The following is a 25475-nucleotide window of genomic DNA, read 5'->3' on the forward strand; positions in this document are numbered from 1 at the left end:
GACTCCCCTCCGCCCTGTGCGTTCCCACAGAGAGGGCCTCCTCAGGGTGCCGCCAGTCAGGGAATGTCGACTGGTGGCCCCCAGGGGGAGGGCCTTCTCTGTGGGGGCTCCGGCTTTATGGAATCAATTGCCGGTGGAGCTCCGGATGGCACCAGACCTTCGAACTTTCCGTCGGGGCCTGAAGACCCATCTGTTCGAATTAGCTGGTCTGGCCTGATGGGGGATTATGGGCTTTTAATTGTTTTTAATCTGTACTTCTGTTTTAATTGGGCATGGATTTAATTCTTTTTAATTTTTGTATAGTGTTTCTTATGTATGCCCTGTGAACCGCCCTGAGTCCCACCAAGGAGAAGGGCGGTATATAAATCAAATAAACTATAAACTATAACTATAACTTCTGCTTTTCACCTCTTTGGGCTCTTCAGATTTCTTACATAGCTTTCTATGTTTTCATTCTTAATTTCACTTTTTATATGTTGCTTATGTACTAGACAACATCACCATCAGATGGATCTGTATCTGGCTGGCCAACTGTACTCAACGAGTAGTCCTCAATGGCACTACATCCACATGGAGAGAAGTAAGCAGTGGAGTACCACAAGGTTCCATCTTAGGCCCAGTACTCTTCAATATCTTCATCAATGACTTAGATGAGGGAATTGAAGGGGAACTCATCAAGTTTGCAGATGACACCAAACTGGGAGGAGTAGCCAACACCCTAGAAGACAAGCTCAGTATCCAAAAAGATCTTGACAAACTTGAACAATGGGCCCTATCCAACAAAATGAGTTTCAATGTGGAGAAAAGCAAAGTTTTACATTTAGGCAGGAAAAAAAATCAAAGGTGCAAGTACAGATTGGGCGAGACCTGTCTTAAAAATGGTAACTGTGAGAGGGACCTTGGAGTGCTAGTGGATGATCATTTGACTATGAGCCAGCAGTGTGCAGCAGCACCCAAAAAAGCTAATACAATCCTGGGTGGTATAAACAGAGGCATAGAATCAAGTTCACGCAAAGTATTAGTACCACTTTATAAAACCCTAGGAAGACCACACCTGGAATACTGCAGCCAATTTTGGTCACCATATCACGAAAAAAGATGTTGAGAGTTTGGAAAAAAATCAGAGAAGAGTAACTAAGATGATTAAAGGCCTGGAGACTAAAACATACAAAGAACACCTGCAGGACTTGGGTTTGGCTAGTCTAAAGAAAAGAAGAAAAAGGGGAGACATGATAGCAGTATTCCAGTATTTGAGGGGCTGCCACAAAGAAGAGGGGGTCACATTATTCACCAAAGCACCAGAGTGCAGGACAAGAAACAATGGCTGAAAACATCAAAGAGAGAAGCAACCTGGAATTAAGGAGAAACTTCCTGACAGTGAGAACAATTAATCAGTGGAACAGCATGCCTCCAGAAATAGTGGGTGCTCCATCACTGAAGATTTTTAAGAGGCTAGACTGTCACTTGACTGACATGGTATAGGAGGTCCTCCTGTTTGAGCAGGGGGCTGGACTAGAAGACCTCCAATGTCCCTTCCAGCTCTATTCTATTCTTTTCTATTCTTATATATTGCAAAATAACTACTGTAGTACTTTTTGTTTCTTTAAATTGACACAAAGCAATGGCATTCACCCTTCTGGGGAAGTCTGTTCAAGTGACAAGACAAGCCTTGTTCATTCGAGAAATTCCTGGTGGAGATCTTGTAACTAAGATTGTTCACAATCATCTCTCAGAACTATTCCATATTATCAGTTAAGTCAATACATTTTATTATCCAGGATAACAAGGAATCTGGTAAGCATCTGACAAGATGTTGGTATCAGTACGGCAAGGAATGAAATATCCTTGCTAGATCACTAGCGAGGAAATGCTATGTTGAAAAATATGGTTTTCATCTTAGACCTCATCATATTCAAGCTGCATTGTTTAGTTAGATTTTACTTTGTGGTCTGCTGACTTTGCAGCGATCCATTTTTTAAATGCCTTTATTAGGTTTTGTGTGATTTTGTTTGAGACTAGTAAACTTAAAGATCTTCTCAATGTAAAGGTAACAGGAAAAACAAATATGTTGTGTTCCAGCAGCCATTAGATAAAAATAGCTTTCCCATTTGCAGTGCCATCTATGTAAATGTTAAAAGCTGTAATATAATTTAAGTCATACTTCAATCTATTATAGGTTTCTTCTGCCATCTTTAACTTTTTTGTTTTGGCCAGGCATTTATTATATCCATTATTTTACCACTTAGTACAGGGCTTTTCAACTGGTGGTATGCATACCACTGGTGGTACGCGAGCACCTGGCTGGTGGTATGCGGCATTGCCTTCCCCCCCCCCCGCTCCTTCCCACCTCGCTTGCGAACCCTACTGAGGGCGCGCAAAAAGCAAAGGCGCAGAGTGAGGCCCCACCCTCCCCATGGACTCGTGCAGCAACTGGATTGACTTCTCGTGCAGGATTCCTTTTTTTCTTTGGGTCAAGTTTTTGACACCTTGCTGGGTGACTGGTGGTACTCGGATATTGCCTTATCCTAAAAGTGGTACAATGGGTGAAAAGGTTGAAAAGCCCTGGTTTATTCCACCTTTTTCTAGCTTACCAAGGAGTAGGTTGTGGTCTACGTTATCAAATGCCTTACTGAAATCTAAGTATACTACATCCACAGCATTTTGCTGGTCTACTAGTTTAGTCACTTTATCGAAGAATGAAATAAGATTGGTTTGGCATGATCTGTTTTTAACAAACCCATGCTGGCTACTAGTTATAATGTTGTTTGCTTCTAGTTGTTTGCAGATCTGTTTTTTGATTATCTTTTCTAGGATCTTCCCAAGTATTGATGTTAAACTGACTGATTGAAAACATAAATCAAAGACTATGAATGAGATCTGGTCCGTACTGTGTTCAAGGGGGAAATCTTGAAATTGCCATTTTTTTAGCATTGTGAACTTTGAATGAAGAAAGGGTCATGCTACTGAAATACAGAAACAAATTTGGAGACTTGTGCACACCATGGCATCATGTTGATGTGGGACTGCATTTGCAAGAATTGTAGCTATATCCAGGCCTGCAAAATCTCTCCAGAGGTAGGAGAGATCACTGAGATTGCCCATGATTGTAACAATCTGGACAACAGCTTCTTGTGAGTAGACCATTCCCTGAATCTGCCTGTTTCGCAGTCTTCTTTGGAATTGAGTGAGTAGAAGTTGCAATTCCATCGTTCACACTGATAAAGCAGCCTTTTATTGACATTAAGCTTGACTGACTCATTTCTTGATCAATTTTTGGATTATTTTTTTATTGTACTGGAGAAATTGCCCTTCAGACTGGCAAGTTTTGCTGTACTCAAGTGAATCCCCTCTCATTAGAGGAAAATGGTGCAAATTTGAATTTAAGTTTTGGAAATATATTTTTGGATATGCAGCATAAAAGTGTTTAGATTATGGATCTTGGAAAGTTAACAAAATCTGTAAGAGTCCAGATGGATTTGAAATTATAGCTTTGAATTAATTATAAGATTTTTTTCCCCACAGGATAATGGTGATTATTTGGGAGATAGGGGAGTTTGAATGTTAGAGAGAGCTAGAGGATAAAGAACTAAATGGAAACCAGTAATAGGTTTTTGAACATTGGATTGCTCAACTTGTTAGTTAGGTACCGGTACATTTCTTGATAAGATGGATTGATAATGAAGTTACAGAACACCAAGTAATGGATAATTTTTTAATTATTTTGAATATTAAACTTAGTGAGAAGGATATGGACATTACAAATGGCATTGATGGATATCTTGTTCCCTAAATGAATTGTAAAACTATTACAACAGGAAATTAACTGCACAAAAGAGTTTGGTTAAGATGTTGAAGGATTTCGATATTAGTGGCAAACAAAAAGACAAACTTTACTTATTGGATATACCAAAGGAATCTGCAAAAGTTCTGAAACATTTTTGGCTTAAAAGACAGACAATATAAAAAAGAAGGAACTTTTGGTATTTTGGTATTAGATTGGAAAGTATTATTTTGTATTTGTATAATTATTGATATATTATATATATATATATATATATATATATATATATATATATATATATATATATATATATATATATATATATATATATATATATATATATATATATATATATATATATATATATATATGTTTGGAGTTTACCTATATGAGTTAAAGTTCGATAGTTTAAATAGTTTAGGATTGTTTGCGTAAGTTAGATTATGATTGTTTGTATTTTTATACCCTGTATTCTGCTCTGGGAAGTGGGGGGGAGGGGAAAGGGAGGGAGGGGTTGGGGAGGGGGAAGAGGGTGGGAGGGGAGGGGGTTGGGAGGGTTTTTTTTCTTTTTTTTTGATTTGTTAAAGATAAAATGTATTGTAAAACTTTTTAATAAAAAAAAGAAGGAACTTATTTCAACTTATGAATATTTGTCCTAAAATTTGAATTAAACCACACTTTGTAAGAAAAAAAGAAAATACGGTAAGTTGACTCACATATTACCTTTCATAAAATGAGATGAGTAGTGTAGAACTTTAATAAATAAAAGCAGATGTATCTCATCTGCACACTTCTGTTCGATATGGAATTATAAACTAAATATTTAAAAAAAGGTGTGTGCGAATTCACAGAGAAATAAACTAACTCCAGCCAAGCATTTACCCGATAACCTATGGGCAAGTTAAATGTGTGTGGATTCCGATAGAAGAGAATAGTTGTAGCTAAGGGTTGAAATGTGGGGTCCTTGGTGTTCTTGGAGCTTGACCCAAAACTCGGAAACCCCCAAGGACCGGAGCGGGAATTCATACTGAAGCAGCCACGTGGCTGGCTCAGGTCGCGCCCATAGACGTTCATCGAGGGTTCCTCACACTGGAGAGGATAAAGGGGTGCGTCATGCGATTCAGCAACGGCTCCTCTACTTTCCGAGAGTTTTATTAATAATTTGGATGAAGTAGTGAGAGGAACCGCTTATCAAATTGGGTAGAACAGCTAAAACCATAAAACAGGGGTCTTCAAACTTGGCCCTTTTATGACTTGTGGACTTCAATTCCCAGAATTCCTCAGCCAGCTTGCCTGGCTGAGGAATTCTGGGAGTTGAAGTCCACAAGTCATAAAAGGGCCATGTTTGAAGACCCCTGCCATAAAAGGAAGAAGCAGAGACAATCCAACCCGCACGGACACTTTCTCCCGCTTTCCATCTTTTCTCGAGTTGCAACCCTGCAACTTCGCAACTCAAGACAAGATCGGCCGACCCCCACCGGTCGTCTGCGCGGGCAACAGGCCAATCCCCGCCTCGGTTGGGTCAGCGGGAGCCCGCCCCTTCCTTTGCTCCTCAGCCCGGCTTTCTTCCCGCTCCTTCAGCCTCAAACTTTCTCCACTCCCGCCCGCTTAAACGAGCGTCAAGGCGACGCATGCGCTCTGCCGTTCCTAACGGTACCGAAGGGGTGAGGAAAGGGGCGTCGGCCTGACCACCTCTCCGGGAAGCTTAGATGGGCGGGGACTGCCCAGGCCCCACCCCCTCGTTCGCTACCGCCTTTTTTCTTCTCGCCGGCGGCAGTCACGGCATTCTGGTGGTGGCGGCGGCCGCTGCTGCTGGAAAGACCAGGAGCCCGGGCGGGCGGCGAGTGGAGGAAAATGGCGGCCTTGGCAGCCTGGCTGTGGAACGAGCGCTTCTGGCTTCCGGGCAACGTGACCTGGGCCGATTTGGAGCGAGAGAGCCCCGACGGATACCGCGCCGTTCACCTTCTGGCGGCGCTCCCGCTAGCGGCCGGCCTTTTGGTCTTACGGCACTTCTTCGAGAGGTAGCGATTGCGGGAACCCAGGGGCCGGGTGTGGGGTAGCGGAGGCCGGGGCGGCCGTGGCCGACGGACCCCGCCCCAGGGGATGATGCTTTGGGTCGGGGGCACGCTTCCGCCTGACCGCCCCTCCTGGTTCCGGTTGTGGGTGACTCTGACTTCCTCCTCTGGGCGTGAGAGGCTCCGGGCGAGGCTGGGTTTTTCTTCCTCCCGGGGCTGCGGAGCGGTCCCTTCTCCTGGCCTGTCAGTGGATTCGCTCGAGTCTGCTACGGTGCAGCCTGTGTGGCTCGACGTTGTTGGTCTCAGCATCCGGGCGAGTCAGGAGAACCTCTTCCGAATGACAAGCTTCACTAACCTTTGATGAGATTTCATAAACCGTGGTCGTCGGAAACGTGTTACTAGATTCTCTTTCTGATGGCGTCGACCGAGAGAACCCAGGCCGCTCTGCAAATAGAATCTTATTTATTCGTTTATTTGGTTTCGATATCCCAAAGGAAGGCAGGGAAGGTGTTCCTAGCTCACATCTTTATCTTGTTGTTAGTTGCGAAGTCGTGTCCGACCCATCGCGACCCTATGGACAACGTTCCTCCAGGCCTTCCTGTCCTCTACCATCTCCTGGGGTCCATTTAAGCTCACGCCTACTGCTTCAGTGACTCCATCCAGCCACCTCATTCTCTGTCGTCCCCTTCTTCTCTTGCCCTCAACCTTTCCCAGCATTAGGCTCTTCTCCAGTGAGTCCTTCCTTCTCATTAGGTGGCCAAAGTATTTGAGTTTTAGCTTCAGGATCTGGCCTTCTAAAGAGCAGTCAGGGTTGATCTCCTCTAGGACTGACCGGTTTGATCGCCTTGCAGTCCAAGGGACTCGCAGGAGTCTTCTCCAGCACCATAGTTCAAAGGCTTCAGTTCTTTGGCGCTCAGCCTTTCTTCTATCTTTATCTTATACTGCACCAATCCTGGATTGGTAAAGATGGGCTGAGAGAGGGCATGCAGCTGACCTTAGACCTTCATGGGGGAATTTGAACTCGAGTGTCCCCAGTCGTACTTTGCAACTGAATCTGTCTGTAGACTTCCGCTGTTTGACTCAACATTCATTATTTAGGAAGGTGAAGTCAGTTTTTTTAAAATAGTTTTAGATAGGCTGCAGACCAAAAGATTGTGTCTGTTAATTGTAGTTTAAACTGGATTGGCAATCGCTTTATTTTCTAGTCTGGGACTGAACACGCATTTTTCTCAAGTATTTGAATGCTTTATGTTATTTTTATTAATGTAAATCAAGCCGTACTTTTAGAAGCAATAAATATACAGGAAGTCCTCAACTTACATCAATTTACAATGGTACTGAAAAAAATGAATTATGACCATTTTTCACAACTGTTGCAGCATCCCCATGGTCATTTGATCAAAATTCAGACGCTTGGCAACTGATTCATATTTATGATTTTTTCCCCCACTCACATGAATGATCCATGGCATGAATGGCAACTCCCAGCAATCCTAGCCACATAATAAGGACTCCTGGGAGTTTAGCAACATCCCAAGGGCTAGAGATTCCTCTCTGATGCACACACTGTGGGGAGTACTGAAAATTTTGAAGCCAGTTTTCTTTGGAAAAGTACAACATTTATTATTAAAATTTGATAGAGCTATTTGTATCTAGCTGAATTTTTCAAATAACTTCTATTTATTCTGAAACTGATTTCAATACATTGTAGGAAAAGCTTTTATCAGGTAACAAGGTAACACAGAGATACTATACTTAAATCAACTAATACATAACTGCTGAGCTATATTGTTTCCTTCCATTGTTTTCAGTCATCAAACTGAAATCTTGGGAAAGCAGCTTCAGCACTTTGGTTGGAATAGAAGGGTGTGGAAACGTGTTGGTGCACAGTAGATTTAGTGTTTTCTTTCATTGTTTTTAGCTGATGATTTTTTTCTCATTTCTTATTATACCTTTCCTTCACTTACATAGTGTTGCGTATCTTGAAAGGGAATTTTATGCATATAGTTATTCATACTTACTAGAAAATATGAAACCATATTAATTTCCTTTTAGTTCTTCTCCTATACGTCTGTATCATAGTATTTATACTGATTCATTATATTTCACTGTTCTTTTTCACCAATTCTAGAAATCTGCCAGAAAAGAGAATGGACTTGCGGTATTGATAATTTGCAATTGAGCTGAATTCTCCTGCCTTTATTGCTTTTCCTTATAATCTATAATTATGTTGATTTAATGTTAAGCTTTATGTGAATGATATCTTTACTTTTGGCTCGTTATAATGAAATAATTGTTTCCCACATGCCTGCTGCATTTAGGCTTACACTGGCAATTTGTTTCACAATTTTTAGAAAGGCAGTTACATTTTCAGTGTTGGAAAAATATTTTGTTATGAAACTTCATTTTTTGAGGTTTTTTACCAAACTCTGGTAAGTTCACTGAGATGACTAAAGATCTTTCCCCCCTTCTTAAGACAATTGAGATTAGTTATTTTATTATGACACATAATACAGTATTTTTGGTATAGGAAAAAATCTTCACAATATTTTTTAAAGCTTCAGGAAGATCCCTTAATGCACAAACTTAATTATAAATGTAGAGGAATGCTACAAAAGTTGCAATACTTTTCATCTTTGTGTTCCACGACCTTCTCTTGCTTCTTGGAATTATTTTCCTCTAATGTTTCTTTACTGCTTGGGAAAGAGTATCTCTTTATTTATTTACATTTTAAAATGTATATATTATTGCTTTTTCAACTTTAATGATCAGATTTTTATCCTGCCTTTTTATATTTAACTCAAGTAACAGATACCTAATACTTCTGTCTTCTATTTTCCTGACAACAACTCTTTGAGGTTGGTTGGGCTGAGAGAGACAGAGAGAGAGACACTGGTCCAAAGTAACCCAGCTGGCTTTCATGCCTAAGGCAGGCACAGAAATTGGTTTCCTGGTTTCTAGGCCACCACTTTAGCCAGTGCACCAAACCACTTGTTTTTATTTAGAGCTAATTGGAAGTTTTCCATTGAGATAAAATAGTTATTATATCTTTGTAAACATCTATCTGGTAGAAAGTGGTAAAGATTGCTTTTCTATTTCTATTTTGTTTAAACAGAAAAAAGGCAAATATTTTACATACTATCTTATTCCTTATTAAATTAGATCTTGTCCACTAAGGATTGTTGAAGGAAAAGTCTTCATCATGGTTCAGTCCGAGCCGGGGATAAACAACATGGTGACTGCTTTAGAAAGAAGGTTGTAGTTTATTGAAGAGGAGGGCCAGACAGAAAGATGGCTCTGGAAGAAAAAAAAAGTATGAGCACATGTAGGGAGGCTACCCTCTGGAGGCTTTGTTCGGAATTGTTTCCTGTTCCTGTTTGAGGCTTTGTATTTCCTGTGTCACGTATTCTGACCTGAATCTGGGTGTGCCTTTCTGGTATTCTGATAGTGGTAGGTTAATCCTATTATGTCCCAAGGGTCATATTCTGCTTCCCTGGAGCTGTGGCTGTGGCTGATGACTCTTAGACTTTTGGTGTTGATTCTAGGGATCTTTCTTCCTAATCACAGTTCCCTGATTCCAGTCTTTTTGACGATTCATACATCTGTAATTCTGCAGACTTGGTTTCTGTTTGGGACAGAGAGACTTGGGGGCGGGGGGTTGGTTTCTGCCTTTAAATCCTTTAGGGAAATACATTCTGTCTTTTAAATATTTCCAAAAATATTTCTTTCTCGGGGGGGGGACTGACTTCCCACAAATCCCCCCCTTTGTGCCATAATAGTGTGGGCAACACACTTTTACTGGCACAAGATTAAAATTGATCTGATCAAGGAGACTTGGTAAACAACCTTTAAACTGTTAAGCCAAAAAGAAAAAAAAGGGAAGACACTAATGGAGGCAAGCAGAAAAAGATCCTTGCAGTGGCTCCCAAAAGGGGAACTTCCAACCCATAAAGTTCTAAAAGTCAGGGCAAAAATTCTGTTAGATGGAAAACAAATTTATAGTGTCCAATATTCTGTGCCAATCATTTTCAAATGTTGGATGTCACTTTGAGCTTCCAGTCAGGTTTCCACATTCCTCTCAAAATTCTTCACAGCTATAGTTTACCGCAGTACATAATCACTGGCTGCCCATTTTCAAGGTTTGTTTCCTGCCTTAGCTCTTAGTTCAATTCATCCAGGTTTATAATGTCCAATTGAGGTTAGCCAATATGCAAGCCAGGCTATTACATCTTCTTAAATTGCACATAGTGAGTCCCAGGACTCACAATCAGAGTCCACTAGTGCAAGATATTCAGGGCTTACGGTTTGGAGATCTCTTTCCTTCTACTTCCTCAGTCAGGGCATATGAATTGCAAATTGCCTGAGGGGGGCTGGTTCCTTCCCGCTTGGAATTTGCAGGAAGTTGTACATGCAGAGCTTTTGTGCAATAGAGCAAAAATCAGCCTGGGGAACTTTACTGAAGGTAGGTGGAGGGTAAAGACTGTGTGTGTGTGTGTATATGTGCAGCTGCTTCTACAACTATTCCAAAAGGCCATCTCTCCATAAATACATTCAGCTGGCTTATTACAATACAAATGGGGCAAGAAAGAAAACTTTACAGTAAGTTTCCACCTTCCCCCCATAGTCTTCCTAATTTTCTTCTGAGGCTTCATGTGGGACCAATGGTTCCAGGACTGCTTCCTTCTTCTGCAGCTTTCACAGGCATCTGGGCGAATGGTAGGACTTTGGAAGATCTGTTCCATTCTGGTTGCATGGTGGCTTTTTAGTGGATGGCTGGATTCAAAACCCAATTCCATGGCTCAAATGGATGGAGGCAGCATCTGGGTCAGTGTGGTCTGCTTCCAAAAGGTGGTTGAGTCAACTACGCAGGGCTGAAAGACATGAGAGCAAGATCTCCTCTCCTCTTTCTGGGTGGATTCTCCCAGGAGAGGCAGACAAAGGCATGGTGAACGGATAAGAAAAGTAGAAGTACATGGGGTGGGGGGGAGTGTAGCTTGCAGACAGAGTTTGAAAAGGCATTAATACTGCAGTGGTTAAAGGAACAGACAGGCAGATGAGGACAAAAGAAAGATGGATTCTGGTAAGAGAACATAAATGTTCTGAACTGAACATTTGCAACATGTTAGGACTTAAGGACTTGCAACTTGAAAAATACTGGGCAGCTTGAGAATGCTGAAAGCTCCAAATAATCTTAAAAGCCTAATATTTTAAGGTGTGCAATTTGCCAGTGGCAGGAGAATCTACCTTTAACATTTATTCTAAAATAGACCACATTATTTTAGAGATTGAAAAATGCTTATATTTTCCAGGATTAGCTTCATAGTAATTTCACCAATTAGTGATAGGATCAGAAAAGTAACTTAAGAAGAAGATTATTTCCCTACACAAGCAAACTTGAACTTCAAGAGGCTCTTGCAACTAGACACACCTCATGTTTCAGGAAAAGGATAGACCACAGGTCTGCAACCTGCGGCTCCGGAGCCACATGCGGCTCTTTCAGCCGTCTCCTGCGGCTCCCAGTCCTCTATGTGTAGTCCCCCCCCCCAAAAAAAAAGTGGGACTAAAAAAGTTCACCCAATCAATTCAAATATGCAGGGTAGGTGCATATCTCACCTTGGCTCCACTCTTCAAACCCTGTTCTGCACATGTGCGCATCTACGTCCATGCGCACACAGTTTTTTGCTGCTCCCAGTTTTTCCTTTTGTGAGGGAAACAGTTCCAAGTGGCTCTTTCACTGTTTCAGGTTGCTGACCCCTGGGATAGACAGATAAAACCCATTTACAACACATAGAGTAAATGCAAGAGTGAAACTTTTCCAGCAGATGAACTTAAAACATTCCCTCCTGCTAACTTTGGGCTGTTCTTAAGAGTACAGAGAGAGAAAAGAAGAAGAAGAAAAACAAACACCTTTTTCTTCACTCTGTTGGCCAGACAAACAGAGCGAGAGTATTTCCTTTTGGTGGCTTATTTTAAGCAGAATTTCTAGCAGAATTTTAAAATTCTTTTTTCTTTGGATTAGAGACAACAAACAGTCACATTTACCTCACACACAGAGACTTTGACCCACATATACAAACAAAGACAAGAGAACAGAAAAGGAAACAGAAGTCTTAGTTTTACACATATTCCCACTATAAATCTCAGTTAACTCAAATTAGGGAAGGCACAAATCTTAAACATACCACGTGGTTGCAGAGAGAGGGAGAGAAAGAGAATCACTATTTTCTTATTTTCCCTTTAAGTACCTTTATTTAGCCAAAATTACACTGGGGAGCCTATCTCGACCCTTGAACTAGAACACCCCCCCATGATTCCCTTATTCCTGATGCAGGAGTTCACTTTGGTTCTATCGGGTCTGGTACACCGAAGCCTCCTAGTGAGACGTCTGCCTACCACCACAGTTTTTACTCAAAAAGGGACTCATGGAGCACTCGGGATCCCTCACAGACAACTTTAGGGATCTACTACCAGGGTTTCAGACCAAAAAGGGGTCTGTCAAGGACTCTTCTGCTCCCCTGCATAAGGTACGGGACGCTCTCTTACCAGCTTTACCTTCACTTTTCACCACCACTGTTTGCGGACTTCAAATGTCCGGGAGGATCTCTGCTTGTTTTCCAGAGGTAAGGGACGCTCCTAGTCTGGGGGCTTAATTTCCTAACGTTGCTTTGCTTACAGGGCCTAACCAGCTAGTTGCCAAAATCCAATTCTCTCATTCGATTCCATTTTCATACAGCCTCTCCCTTTTCTCTAACAAAAGGTCCTGTGCTCTGGCCAAACCCCCATGCTTTCCAGGGTCTGCCACTTGAACAGATCCTTTCTGCGGTTAGGAAAGGCCAGAGGAGCAAAATCCAGCGCTGATTGTGAAAAAGGATCTTCACACACACACACACACACACACACACACACACACACAGAGAGAGAGAGAGAGAGAGAGAGAGAGAGAGAGAGAGAGAGAGAGAGAGAGATTTCCTTTGTTCCCCTGGGCTTTAAAGTTAAAATTTAGAGGTACTCGCCTTCTTTCCAAAGCAGCCCTTGAGCTTAAACCCCAAATTCCGTTTACTACTCTGGCTCCACATGGGTAGGGCCTGGGAAACCCATCCACAGACACAAGGGATCTGCTGCCGGCAAGATGGGGTTTATCAGTCTCAGTCCATTGGAGAGGTTGGTTTCTGTTTGGGACAGAGAGACTTGTGGGCGGGGGTTGGTTTCTGCCTTTAAATCTTTTAGGGAAATATATTCTGTCTTTTAAATATTTCCAAAAATATTTCTTTCTCGGGGGGGGGGAGGGGAGGGGGGTGACTTCCCACAGCAAGAATACAATATGTTAATCATTCTGAACTTATTATGGAACAGGGAGGTAGTGCATTTCTCAACTGAGAGTAAAACACTACATCTGCATGTTGACCTTAGCTTCCTTAGGAAATTAGGAAACCTCCAGTTGTGCGGAGAAGTTAATACAGTTGGGTATTTTCGTAAACAACTGTGCTGATCATGATTCACTATTGGTACCATGAAGTATTATTGATATTACAGTATGGGCTTTTAATTATTTTTTTTTCATTTAGGTTATTCAATGATTGATCAGCCTTCAGTTCAGCCTACAATGTTAAAAGTTTAAATTTGATTGTTAAAAAATTCAGTTTTTGTAACAGAGTTGTCAAAGTCTGGACTGTTGTTGTTAGCTGTGAAGTCGTGTCTGACTTATCGTGACCCCATGGTCCCTCCAGGCCTTCCTGTCCTCTACCATCTTCTGGAGTCCATTTAAGCTCACGCCTACTGCTTCAGTGACTCCATCCAGGCACCTCATTCTCTGTCCCCTTTTTCTCTTGCCCTCAATGTTTCCCAGCATTAGGCTCTTCTCCAGTGAGTCCTTCCTTCTCATTAGGTGGCCAAAGTATTTAAGTTTCAACTTCAGGATCTGGCCTTCTAAAGAGCAGTCAGGGTTGATCGCCTCTAGGACTGACCGGTTTGATCGCCTTGCAGTCCAAGGGACTCGCAGGAGTCTTCTCCAGCACCATAGTTCAAAGGCCTCAATTCTTTGGCGCTCAGCCTTTCTTATGGTCCAACTTTCACAGCCATACATTGAAACTGGGAAAACCATAGCCTTGACTATACGCACTTTTGTTGACAGGGTGATGTCTCTGCTTTTTAGTGTACTGTCTAGATTTGCCATTGCTTTCCTCCCCAGGAGCAAGCGTCTTTTAATTTCTTGGCTACAGTCGCCATCTGCAGTGATCTTGGAGCCCAGTAAAATAAAATCTGTCACTACCTCCATTTCTTCCCCATCTATTTGCCAGGAATTGAGAGGGCCGGATGCCATGATCTTGGTTTTCTTAATGTTAAGTTTCAACCCAACTTTTGCACTCTCCTTCTTCGCCTGCAACAAGAGGCACTTTAGTTCTTCTTCACTTTCTGCCATTAGAGTAGTATCATCTGCATATTTTAGGTTGTTGATATTTCTCCCGGCAATCTTAATTCCAACTTTTGATTCATCTAGCTCTGCCTTTCTCATGATGTGCTCTGCATATAAGTTAAATGGGCAGGATGACAGTATACAGCCTTGCCGGACTCCTTTCCCAATTTTGAACCAATCAGTATTCATGTCCAGTTCTCACTGTTGCTTCTTGACCCGCATATAGGTTTCTCAAGCGACAAATAAGATGGTCTGGTATTTATTTATTTATTGATTGATTGATTGATTGATTTGATTTGATTTGTATACCGCCCTTCTCCCGAAGGACTCAGGGCGGTGAACAGGGACATAAATACCAAAATACCCAAAATACAGAAATTAAAACAAATTAAACCCTAGTGCCCAAATGCAGAAAATAAATTACATTAAAACAATAATTAAAACAAAACCCATCAGACCAGGCCGGCTTGTTCAAACAAATAGGTTTTTAGGTCGTGTCGGAAGGAGCGAAGGTCGGGAGCCATCCGGAGCTCAACCGGTAAACGGTTCCACAGGTCAGGCGCACCCACAGAGAACGCCCTCCCCCTGGGGGTCACCAGACGGCATTCTCCGAATGGCGGCACCCTGAGGAGGCCCTCTCTGTGGGAGCGCACTGGGCGGAGGGAAGTTGATGACGGCCGCAGGTGTTCCCTAAGGTACTCCGGACCCATGCCATGTAGGGCTTTGTAGGTCATAACCAGTACCTTGAATCTCACCCGGAAGGCAACCGGAAGCGAATGCAGCTCACGGAGCAGAGGTGTAATATGGGAGTATCGGGAGACCCCTAACACAACTCGCGCGGCTGCATTCTGCACCAGTTGGAGCCTCCGAGTGGTCCTCAAGGGCAGCCCCATGTAGAGAGCATTGCAGTAGTCTAACCGAGAGGTCACGAGCGCATGAGTGACTGTACGCAAGGCATCACGGTCTAGATAGGGCCGTAACTGGCGCACCAGGCGCAACTGGGCGAAGGCCCCCCTAGTCACAGTTAATATATGATCTTCTAAAGAAAGCTGTGAATCTAGGAGAACTCCCAAATTGCCAGCCCTATCTACGGGGGGTAATAACTCACCCCCCATAGTGAAAGATGGAATGATCTGAGTTTCCTGAGATGCTGGCACGTACAGCCACTCCGTCTTGTCAGGGTTGAGCCGAAGCCTGTTCCTCCCCATCCAGACCCGGACCGCCTCCAGGCAACGGGACATCACGTCGAGGGCATCACTGGGGTGGTTTGTGGTCGAGTTGAAAAGCTGGGTATCATCAGCATACTGATGATACCCAACTCCAAAGCCACGAATGATCTCACCCAGAGGCTTCATATAGATGTTAAACACGAGAGGCGAGAGGACCGACCCCTGAGGAACTCCACAAACGAGAGGCCTCGAGGTCGATCTCTGTCCCCCTGCCAACACCGACTGCGAACGTCCCAGGAGGTAGGAGGAGAAACATTGAAGAACCGTGCCTCCCACTCCCAATCCCCTGAGACGCTGCAGCAGGATACCATGGTCGATGGTATCAAAAGCTGCTGAGAGGTCTAATAGGACTAGGACAGAGGAACAACCCCTGTCCCGAGCCCTCCAGAGATCATTCACCAGAGCGACCAATGCCGTCTCTGTGCTGTGCCCGGGCCTGAAACCCGATTGGTACGGGTCCAGATAGTCAGTTTCCTCCAGGACCGAAGGGAGCTGATGCGCCACCACACTCTCAACAACCTTAACAAGAAAGCGAAGGTTGGAGACCGGACGAAAGTTGTTAAATACAGATGGGTCCAAGGTAGGTTTCTTGAGGAGAGGTCTCACCACCGCTTCCTTCAAGACGGAGGGGAAACAACCTTCACTCAAGGAAGCAGATATCACCGCCTGGAGCCAGCCTCGTGTTCCCTCCCGAGCCGAATAAACCAGCCAGGAAGGGCACGGATCCAATAAAAAAGTGGTGGAGCTCAGCTTCCTCATAATCGTGTCCACTTCCTTTGGAGTCGCAGGGTCGAACTCCTCCCAGATAACATCGACAAGACCACCCATGTCCTGATCGTCAGACTCTGCCCAGTTGGAGTCCAAACCGGTCCGAATCTGAGCAATTTTGTCTGACAGATGTTGGCTAAACTCCTCGGCACGACCCTGTAAGGGATCCTCCCTCACCTCCTGATTAAGGAGGGAGCGAGTCACCCTAAACAGGGTGGCTGGGCGGTTATCTGCGGACGCAATGAGGGTAGCGAAGTAATTAGACCTCGCCATCCTCATTGCCGCGAGATAAGACCTAGTAAAGGATCTTAGTCGCGATCGGTCGGATTCAGACCGGGTGGATCTCCAACAGCTCTCTAGGCCCCGTCTCCGACGCTTCATCTCCCAGAGCTCCGCGGAAAACCATGGAGCGCACTGGGATTTGCACCGGGTCAGGGGCCGCAAGGGAACAACTCGGTCAAGTGCCTCCGTGGCAGCCTTTTCCCAGGCTTCCACTAAGGCATCAACCGAGCTGTGAGCAAAGGAGGCAGGTGGGGACCCCAGCGCTGCCTGGAACTTCTCAGGGTCCATTAAGCGCCTGGGGCAGAACCATCTTGATGGTTCAACAACCCCACAACGGGGGGTGGCAAAACAGAAGACCAGCCTCAGGAGATGATGATCGGTCCATGACTGGCATAACAATTGGAGAACCCCCACCAAGATCATCTAACCACCGTCTAGATAGAAAAACCAAATCGAGCATGTGGCCCCCCACATGAGTCGGGCCCTGAATTACTTGTGTGAGGTCCATGGCCGTCATGGAAGCCATGAACTCCCGAGCCAACTCAGATGATCCTCCCAGGGATGGTAGATTGAAATCACCCAAAACCATAAATTTGGGGAACTCAACCACCAGCCCCGAGAGGATATCGAGAAGCTCAGGCAGGGCTGCTGCTGTGCGACTAGGCGGAAGGTACACCAGCAGCAAGCCCAACTGCGCCCTAGGGCCACATCTCAGGAGGAGGGACTCACACCCGGCTATTTGGACAACGGTGGCCTCCTGAGGACAAAGAGTCTCCCTCATAACTACTGCCACTCCCCCGCCCCTACCCTGAGCCTGAGGTCGGTGAAGCACCCGGAAACCTGGTGGGCAAAGATCAACCAGAGGGACACCACCCTCTGGGCCCAACCAGGTCTCCGTAATGCAAGCCAGGTCCGCATGCTCACTCTCAATCAGATCCCGGATGAGAGGAACCTTATTGACTACGGACCTGGCATTCAAGTACACCAGCCGGAGCTCAGGTGGCTGCTTATCCTCGCTCCCGGAGCCTCGGGAAGAAACCAGAGGGTCGGAGCGCTTCACCGCTTGGAGATAGCGGAGACGCAATCCCAGATGTCGATACGGCCCTCTGTCCATACACCTGCTGCCATTCCCTAACGTCGTGGGAATAGGTAATCCCACGACCCGCTCCAGAGCCCCGGAGGCAACCAACCCCAGCTCCCCCCCATTTGATCAATCCCAGACCTGGCCTGAACAACAGTTGGTGGACTCCCCCCCCCCGTTTCCATCCAACCATGAAAACCCTCCCCTCTCCCTAACCCCACAAAAAATTTAACTAAAAAATTAACCAGGGGCCTCTTATTAGATTTGTAACGGAGGCCCCTATCCCTGCCCAGCCATCTCTCAGGGTCCTAACAATTGGGCCCTTCATCAAGAGGAAGAGTGGAAAGTGAGGCGGGTCGTACCCAGGAAGGGGGGGGCACCCCTGAGGGCGCACAAAACCGTGCTGGAGTAGCTGAGTCGAGTCATAGTTATTGAAATAAGTCCGGCAAAAAGGCAATCCCTAGATCGATCAGGAGGATCTTAAATCAGCAGGTAAGTGTCCCGTCTGCCAACCCAGCTCAACTGCCACTTGAGCTGGGTGTACCCTGGAACAGATCAACCCCCGTCCTCTCACGACGGTCAGTTCCGGGGAGCAGCTTGAAACACATAACCGGGATGAGGCATACCACCTAGAGCTCTCACCTCTAGGAAGGTAGCAGATGGTAAGACTAGGCCACTCTCTCACAGTGGCTTTTTGCCCGGGTCCTCCTGAAACCTTTGGGGGAGAGGGGAGGAGAAAGGTAAAGGAGTCAGCAGATTAATACAAGGCATAATAGCCTGCGGAGTCACAAAGCAGTGAAAAGTACTGGCTTCAATGATCTTCTCCGCATCAGAAGAGGGCTAGGTGATGGTAAACCAATAGAGGAGGAAACCAGGAACCCGGAGTGCTTCTACTGGGCCATAAACTCGGTATAGTTGGTTCCTAGCGGCACAAAGTTGGTATGTGCCTCCCAACAGTCCAAAGCACAAAGCGTCTGCTCTCAACCACTGGGGCATGGTCTCCACGCCGGAGCGGACGCAGCACTCCAATTCCTCTCGCTGCTAGCCGCCTCAGACGCCACCATAATGTTTCCACCCCTCCATCACTTCGACGCTGCTCCAAGCCGCGACCATCCGGGCAGCTGGTAGGCTCTCCAGAGCACCGCCGGATTCGTCAAGTTCTCTCAGGCTCCGCCGGGCTCCCACGGCACCGACAATCAGCTGGTCGGCGCCGTATGGAGCACAGCTATTCTGGGCTCTTCCGGGCCTTCCCAGGCTCCAACGGACTCCACCGAGCCCTCCACCGAGGGCCCTCCGAAGGATCAGGGCTCGCGGAGCAACTCCCATAACGGAGAACTGTATAGCCGCCCATCTCTTTAAGAACTTGCCACAGTTTGTTGTGATCCACACAATCAAAGGCTTTAGCATAGTTAATGAAGCAGAAGTAGATGTTTTTCTGGAACTCTCTAGCTTTTTCCATGATCCAGCGTATGTTGGCAAATTGATCTCTAGTTCCTCTGCCTCTTCAGAATCCTGCCTGTACTTCTGGTAGTTCTTGAATATCTTACCCAATTAAGTTGTCTCAGCTACTGACTCTCATAGTTTTAATTCTCTTAACTTCTGTGGACCTCACCCTATATTTAAGAGGTTCCAAAGAGGATGTGCTGTGTGTAAGTGTATCAATGTGTCTATCGTCCCTGACATATTCTATTTTTTTTCATTTTGCTCAAATTTGAATTTGAATTTTGTAATTTTTGATTAATGAATAATAAAGATCAAAGATCAAAACAGCACACACACACACACACACACACACACACACACACACACATTAACTTAATGCACCCATTACAGGTAATCCTTGATTTACAACAATTTGTTCAGTGATTATTCAGTTACAACAGCACTGAAAAAAGGGACTTATGACTGTTTTTCACACTTATGACTGTTGTGGCATCCCCATGGTCACGTGATCAAAATTCAGATGCTTGACAGTGGACTCATATTTATGACAGATGCAGTGTCCCAAGGTCATGTGATCACCTTTTGCAACTTTCTAACAAGCAAAGTCAGTGGGGAAGCCAGATTCATTTAACAACCATGCTACTAACTTAACTGCCACAATTATTCATTTAATAACTCTGGCAAGAAGGGTTGTAAAAATGGGGCAAGCTCACTTAGCAAACGTCTTCAAGGAAAAAATTCTGAAGTCAGAACATTAAAAAGGCCCTGATTCCTCTCTGTGATTGGTCTCTCTCTTGTCCTCTCCACCCTCACATTCACACAAAGGGAAAGATGCCCCTGAGAGAATCCCTGTCTTGGAAATTACACTGAATATTCATTTAGTCTTTTTTGTAACATACCATTTTAGAATAAGATGCATTTGAAATAATTCCTCACAGTGGAATCTCATTTGTATAACATGTTCTTAGGCCTTTACGTATCAGAACCAACATTTTAAACTCGATTGATTTGTAGGCATAAATGAATAAATCTCAGAAGCATACTGCAAAGTGTTTGGAATCCCATGATATAGCTGTTTTAAATTTTACGACATATTCAGGGCATTGCCAGATAATTGTCAAAGACAGATGAACAAACTTGCTGCAGTGGTCTCTGTGACCTATTTCTGCTATATGCGTTATTGTAGTTTGCAATAACTAATGTTAAACTCAGCTTGTAAAAGTTACTCTTGTCTTGCTAAGGATGCTGAAAAAGAACAGTTACAATTTTCTCTTGACTGATTGCAGAAGGCTTTATGAGGCCATGTGTTATATACATAGTCTGTATATAAATTTAATTTGTAGGCTATGAGTGATATAACCTATTTGTTTCCATTCTGAGAGGAGAACTAAATGTGGTAATTTTTCTGGACTTCCTACTAGAAGCTTCAAGAGTTCTCCTCAGAGCTAGGGTTGTATATTTTTTTTATTACTGTACAGTGATTATCACTACAGACCACTGGGAGGCATTAGACAAAAGATTTTGTTCATTTTGTAACTTGTGAGGCATAAGAAGCCCTCATTTACAAAGAAAAAAAATGGATTGTTTATACAGTACGTGTAACACTTAATCTTCAGGGCTGCTTAGACCTCTTCACAAGGACCGACATGAATGAAACTGGCCATCTAGTCTCTCCTAGTGGTCAATAGTTATACTGTTGTAATACAAAATACATATCTATTTTATTTCTCAGACACTTCTATGAACATTTCACTCTTTGGGGTCTGGAAGAAATACACACTATTTCATATTTAAAAAAATCTTTAAAACACTTTTCTGGAGAAATTTGCTTAACCTTAAAAATAATGTGATCATATCGCTTAATATAGTTTGTCTCCATACTGAAGTAAATAGTAAGCAATGCTAAAGTTACAGATTTTTGATAAAGCATTTCTCCTGTTGACAATATATTGTTATATTAAAGCATATAATGTGCTTTAGTAAGAGACCTAGTAGGAGATTCTATTTATTAGCAGTACATACATTGGCTACATTTTGCTTGTTTAAAATAAATGCACACATGCACAGATATCTGGAAACTGAGCCATGGCATCTAGTCTTCTTTTTTTGTTAGTTCAAGAGGTTTAGCTGCTTATTTAAGTAGCTTCCTCAGTTTTAGATAAGCAGCGAAACCTTTCACACCAACAAGAAAAGGAGTGCAATTGCCATGACTCAACTTCCAGGCAACTGTACCTGGATGACTGAGAAACTTCATTAACACAGGAACAGATACTTCATCAGCAGTGACAGCTTGAAACAGCTTTTGTAGTGGCCATGGGAGCCTTATAAAACATGCTGCAGTCCATTCTCTTACAGATCAATACAGAGAAAATCAAAAGAAAAGTCTAGACCTGCTGATAGAACTTTGTATGGTTAGTGGTAAATGGATAAAGATTTCTGATTCCCTGTGGTAAACCACAAAAAGTGGATTTACAGATAGGATGAAAACTAAGGAGTGTATTTGTAGGACAACAGGCTCAAGTAGATCACCTTTTTGTAATTCCTTTCTGGACAAGGAAACAACTTGAGATTACCCACAAGTACTCCATATAGTTGCTCCTCATGAGGATAGTGTAAAACAGCAGTCTCTGATGGATTGACAGTTCTGAGAGACGGGGCATATTTCATTCAAATTGCAGTTGGCACCTTTAAGAAGGTCAGTGGGTTCACACCATTCCTTTTCTTTTTCTTTTTTAATATATATATTTTATTGATTTTTTTAACATAGTCACCTTAATATTTGGTAAACAGCGTGTTATCTGGGTTTGCATTTAAAAATAATTCATAACAATTAATTTCTGTAATTCCATAATCCACATAGTAGCTTTCTTTGATTTTCTCTTCTTCCAGTAATATTCTCTTTAACCAACCTTAAATTAGTACATTTCTTAATATTTTGATAAATAGCACTTGAATATAAACATTTTTCTAGTATTTACTCTAGTATTTAACATAGTATTTGAAAACAGGACTTATTCCCTCACTAAAACAGGGAAAAATGTACTTGGAAAAAGACTGGCCCAACTCACCAGGAGGGCTTTAAAATAAAATTGAGGGGGAAGGATGACCAACCTTCAGAATCTCTAGAACCCAAAATCAATCATAAATCACAAGAAAACAAATCAAACAATGAGGCAGGCAGTGATGAGAAAAAAAGAAACACTCAAACCATCAGGAGATGCAGGAAACATATCCATGGACAGGCATAAAAGTCTTAAATGCCCACCCAGTAGGCCACACCCACCCGGCCCCCTGAGGGCAACCGCAATGCTGATGCGGCCCTCAATGAAATTGAGTTTGACACCCCTGGCCTAGCTGATGGTACCCTGAGGAGGCCTTCTCTGTGTGAGCGTATTGGGCGATGGGAATTCGTTCCCGGCAGCAGATGGTCCTGCAAGTATCCCGGGCCTAGAACACTACATATCTACAGAAATGCACATGATCAAAGATAAAATCTCTCCAGAATGTATATGGGTGAATATAAAAGAGAAAAAAAGTGACAATCAGAAGAAACAGATGAACTCTTTGCCAACCAGTTAACAAATGTATGTAGGAAGCATACCACAATAGTAATGGGAGACTTCAACTATCCAGATATCAACTGGGAGACAAACTCAGCAGGGAGCAGGAGATCAAACAGATTCCTAACCAACCTAGCTGACAACTTTGTCATCCAAAAGGTGGAGAAGGGAATTAGACGCAAAGCTATACTGGACTTAATTCTTGCTAATAGAGAAGAAGGGATAGAGGAAGTTGCCGGAACCTTGGCTGAAAGTGACCACATCATACTGGAATTTAATGCAAACACTAGCAATAGAAAACAATCCAGCCAGTGTCTTAAACTTCAAAAGAGCTGACTTTAACAAACTCAAAGAGAACCTAGGAAAGATCCTATGGATGAAAATCCTAAAGGGGAAAAGAACTCAAGAAGCATGGGAAACTCTGAAAAATGCTATCATAAAAGCTCAGACCAGCACAATACCACTGAAAGAGAAAAACAAGAAATTCAAGAAGAAACCAGCATGACTGCACAAAGATCTCTCTGACAAACTGAAAGGCAAAAGGACAAATACCAAAAAATGAAAAGAGGGGCACATAACTAAGGCCGATTATCAGCAGACAGCCAAAACATGCAAAGATGAAATTTGGAAAGCAAAGGCTCAGAACGAACAAAGACTTGCAACAGAAATAAATAAAGGGTAATAAATAAACTTTCTTCCAAGATATTAACAACAAGAAAAAAGTCAAGGAAACTGTAGGTCCACTAAAGAGAGAAGATGGCAAGGAAATTACAGGCAACAGGAGAAAGCAGAGCTGCTTAACTCATACTTTGCATCAGTCTTCACACAAAAAGAAACTATAGCCAAACATACAAAAAAAACACTGAAAAAGACAAACTAGAAACAAAATTAAAATAAGCAAGAAAATGGTAAGAAAACACCTATCTGACCTTGACGAATATAAATCACCGGGACCCGACAGATTACATCCCAGAGTTCTGAAGGAGCTGGCAGATGTTATTTCGGAACCATTGCACCATATCTTTCAAAAATCCTGGAGCACCAGGGAAGTACCTGAGGATTGGAAAAGGGCTGACTACCTGTACTTTATCACTTTTTTCCTCTCTTTTTTTGGTCATTAAGTTTTTGACACCTTGCTAGGCAACTGGTGGTACCTGGATATTGCCATATCCTAAAAGTGGTACAATGAGTGAAAAGGTTAAAAAGCCCTGCTCAAGAAAACTAGAAAGAATACATTTTGGAAGTTGCCCTGTAAATCTTATTTGGGGGACTTTAAAACAACCCTGTGGAGAAGGAGTGAGGGGGAATGCTGGAAAACAATGCAGTGTCTAGGAATGGGAGTTGGAAGAATAGGCAGGATATGGAGGCATTGAAAAAAGTATGTAAACAGGGAAAGGAATAGTCAAGTTTTATGATCCAAAGATTCTCTTGTTATTATACAAATGCACAGGGCATGGAAGACAAACAAGATCTACATGTCTTGATGGAGAAAGACAAACATGTTTTACCAGATATTGCTGAAAGCTGGTGGGATGAATTTCATTAGTGGACTACAAGGATTTAAAGCAGACATGTCAAACACGCAACGTCATGTGACTCGCACGATGTATCAGAACTTTTCCCCCCTTGCTGGCAATGGGGTGGGCGCGGTTTCATTCTGACACGTCCGGTCCGTGGGCCGGCAGTTTGACACCCCTGATTTAGAGTATATGTTATGCAAGAAGAATAGACAGGACCAAAAGAGAGGAATAGGTATAAGTGAAGGAACAGCATGTCTATATTAACTGCAATCAAAAAACTCTCATTTACTTACAGTCTATATTAGTCAAAAATGAAAACATCCACAAGTTAAAGCCAATTCAAAACATAATAAGGGCAGCAATAAGAATTACATCAATCCCCACCTTAAAGCAGCAGAAACAAAGAAACAGAAACTAAAAGGAGAAAGCAAGATATATTTTAAGGGTACTATATTTTAAGGAAAGGATCTCTGGGATGTCTTTGGAAACTGCAGCAGGAGCAAAATGTCATAGCTAGACTTAGGCCCTCTGCAGACTATTATAGAGTCTCCTTATATTCCAGACACAATTTATTATTTAAATGCACTACATAGTTTTGGATAGAACTGCTTCATTTGGATCTTCCCACTATTATCAAGTGCCATTGTTAAAAAGCACATTACTTGGAAAGGCTGTTTATCTAACTTCTTCCCTCTCTTGCCCATGAAGGTAAAGTGAATTGTCTTTAAAACTCTTGTTTTAGACAGGATATCACACTTTGTATCATTACAATCCTCAAGTAAGACAGTGTAATGCAGGGGTGTCAAACTGCTGGTGCACAGGCTAGTTGCATCATATGGAGCCCACACCAGCTCCGGCAATGCAAAAAATGTCATGATACATCACGACACATCTCATGATGTGGCGAGTTTGATACCCATGTAATGTATCAAAGGATTATTAATTAAATGATTAGGTATGTTGTTGTTAGTTGCGAAGTCGCGTCCGACCCATTGCGACCCCATGGACAACGTTCCTCCAGGCCTTCCTGTCCTCTACCATCTCCTGGGGTCCATTTAAGCTGACGCCTACTGCTTCAGTGACTCCATCCAGCCACCTCATTCTCTGTCGTCCCCTTCTTCTCTTGCCCTCAATCTTTCCCAGCATTAGGCTCTTCTCCAGTGAGTCCTTCCTTCTCATTAGGTGGCCAAAGTATTTGAGTTTTAGCTTCAGGATCTGGCCTTCTAAAGAGCAGTCAGGGTTGATCTCCTCTGGGACTGACCGGTTTGATCGCCTTGCAGTCCAAGGGACTCACAGGAGTCTTCTCCAGCACCAAGTTCAAAGGCCTCAATTCTTTGGCGCTGATTAGATATAATTGAGGCTTTAGAAAAGTTGTGTTTCATT

At 43.3% G+C, this 25475-nt stretch overlaps 1 protein-coding gene across 1 annotated transcript in view; it reads left to right on the forward strand.

The window, feature by feature from the left end:
• The first annotated feature begins 5252 nt into the window (after positions 1-5252).
• Positions 5253-25475, forward strand: part of CERS5 (ceramide synthase 5) — a 54904-nt gene continuing 34681 nt past the window's right edge. Inside the window, exon 1 of the mRNA XM_081321424.1 lies at positions 5253-5802. Within this exon, the coding sequence (XP_081177550.1) occupies positions 5636-5802 (167 nt within the window). The 5' untranslated portion in view covers positions 5253-5635. The remainder of the gene's footprint in view (positions 5803-25475) is intronic.

The sequence above is a fragment of the Vipera berus genome, assembly GCF_964194415.1.
Source record: "Vipera berus genome assembly, chromosome: 2".
NCBI classification, from domain to species: Eukaryota; Metazoa; Chordata; class Lepidosauria; order Squamata; family Viperidae; genus Vipera; species Vipera berus.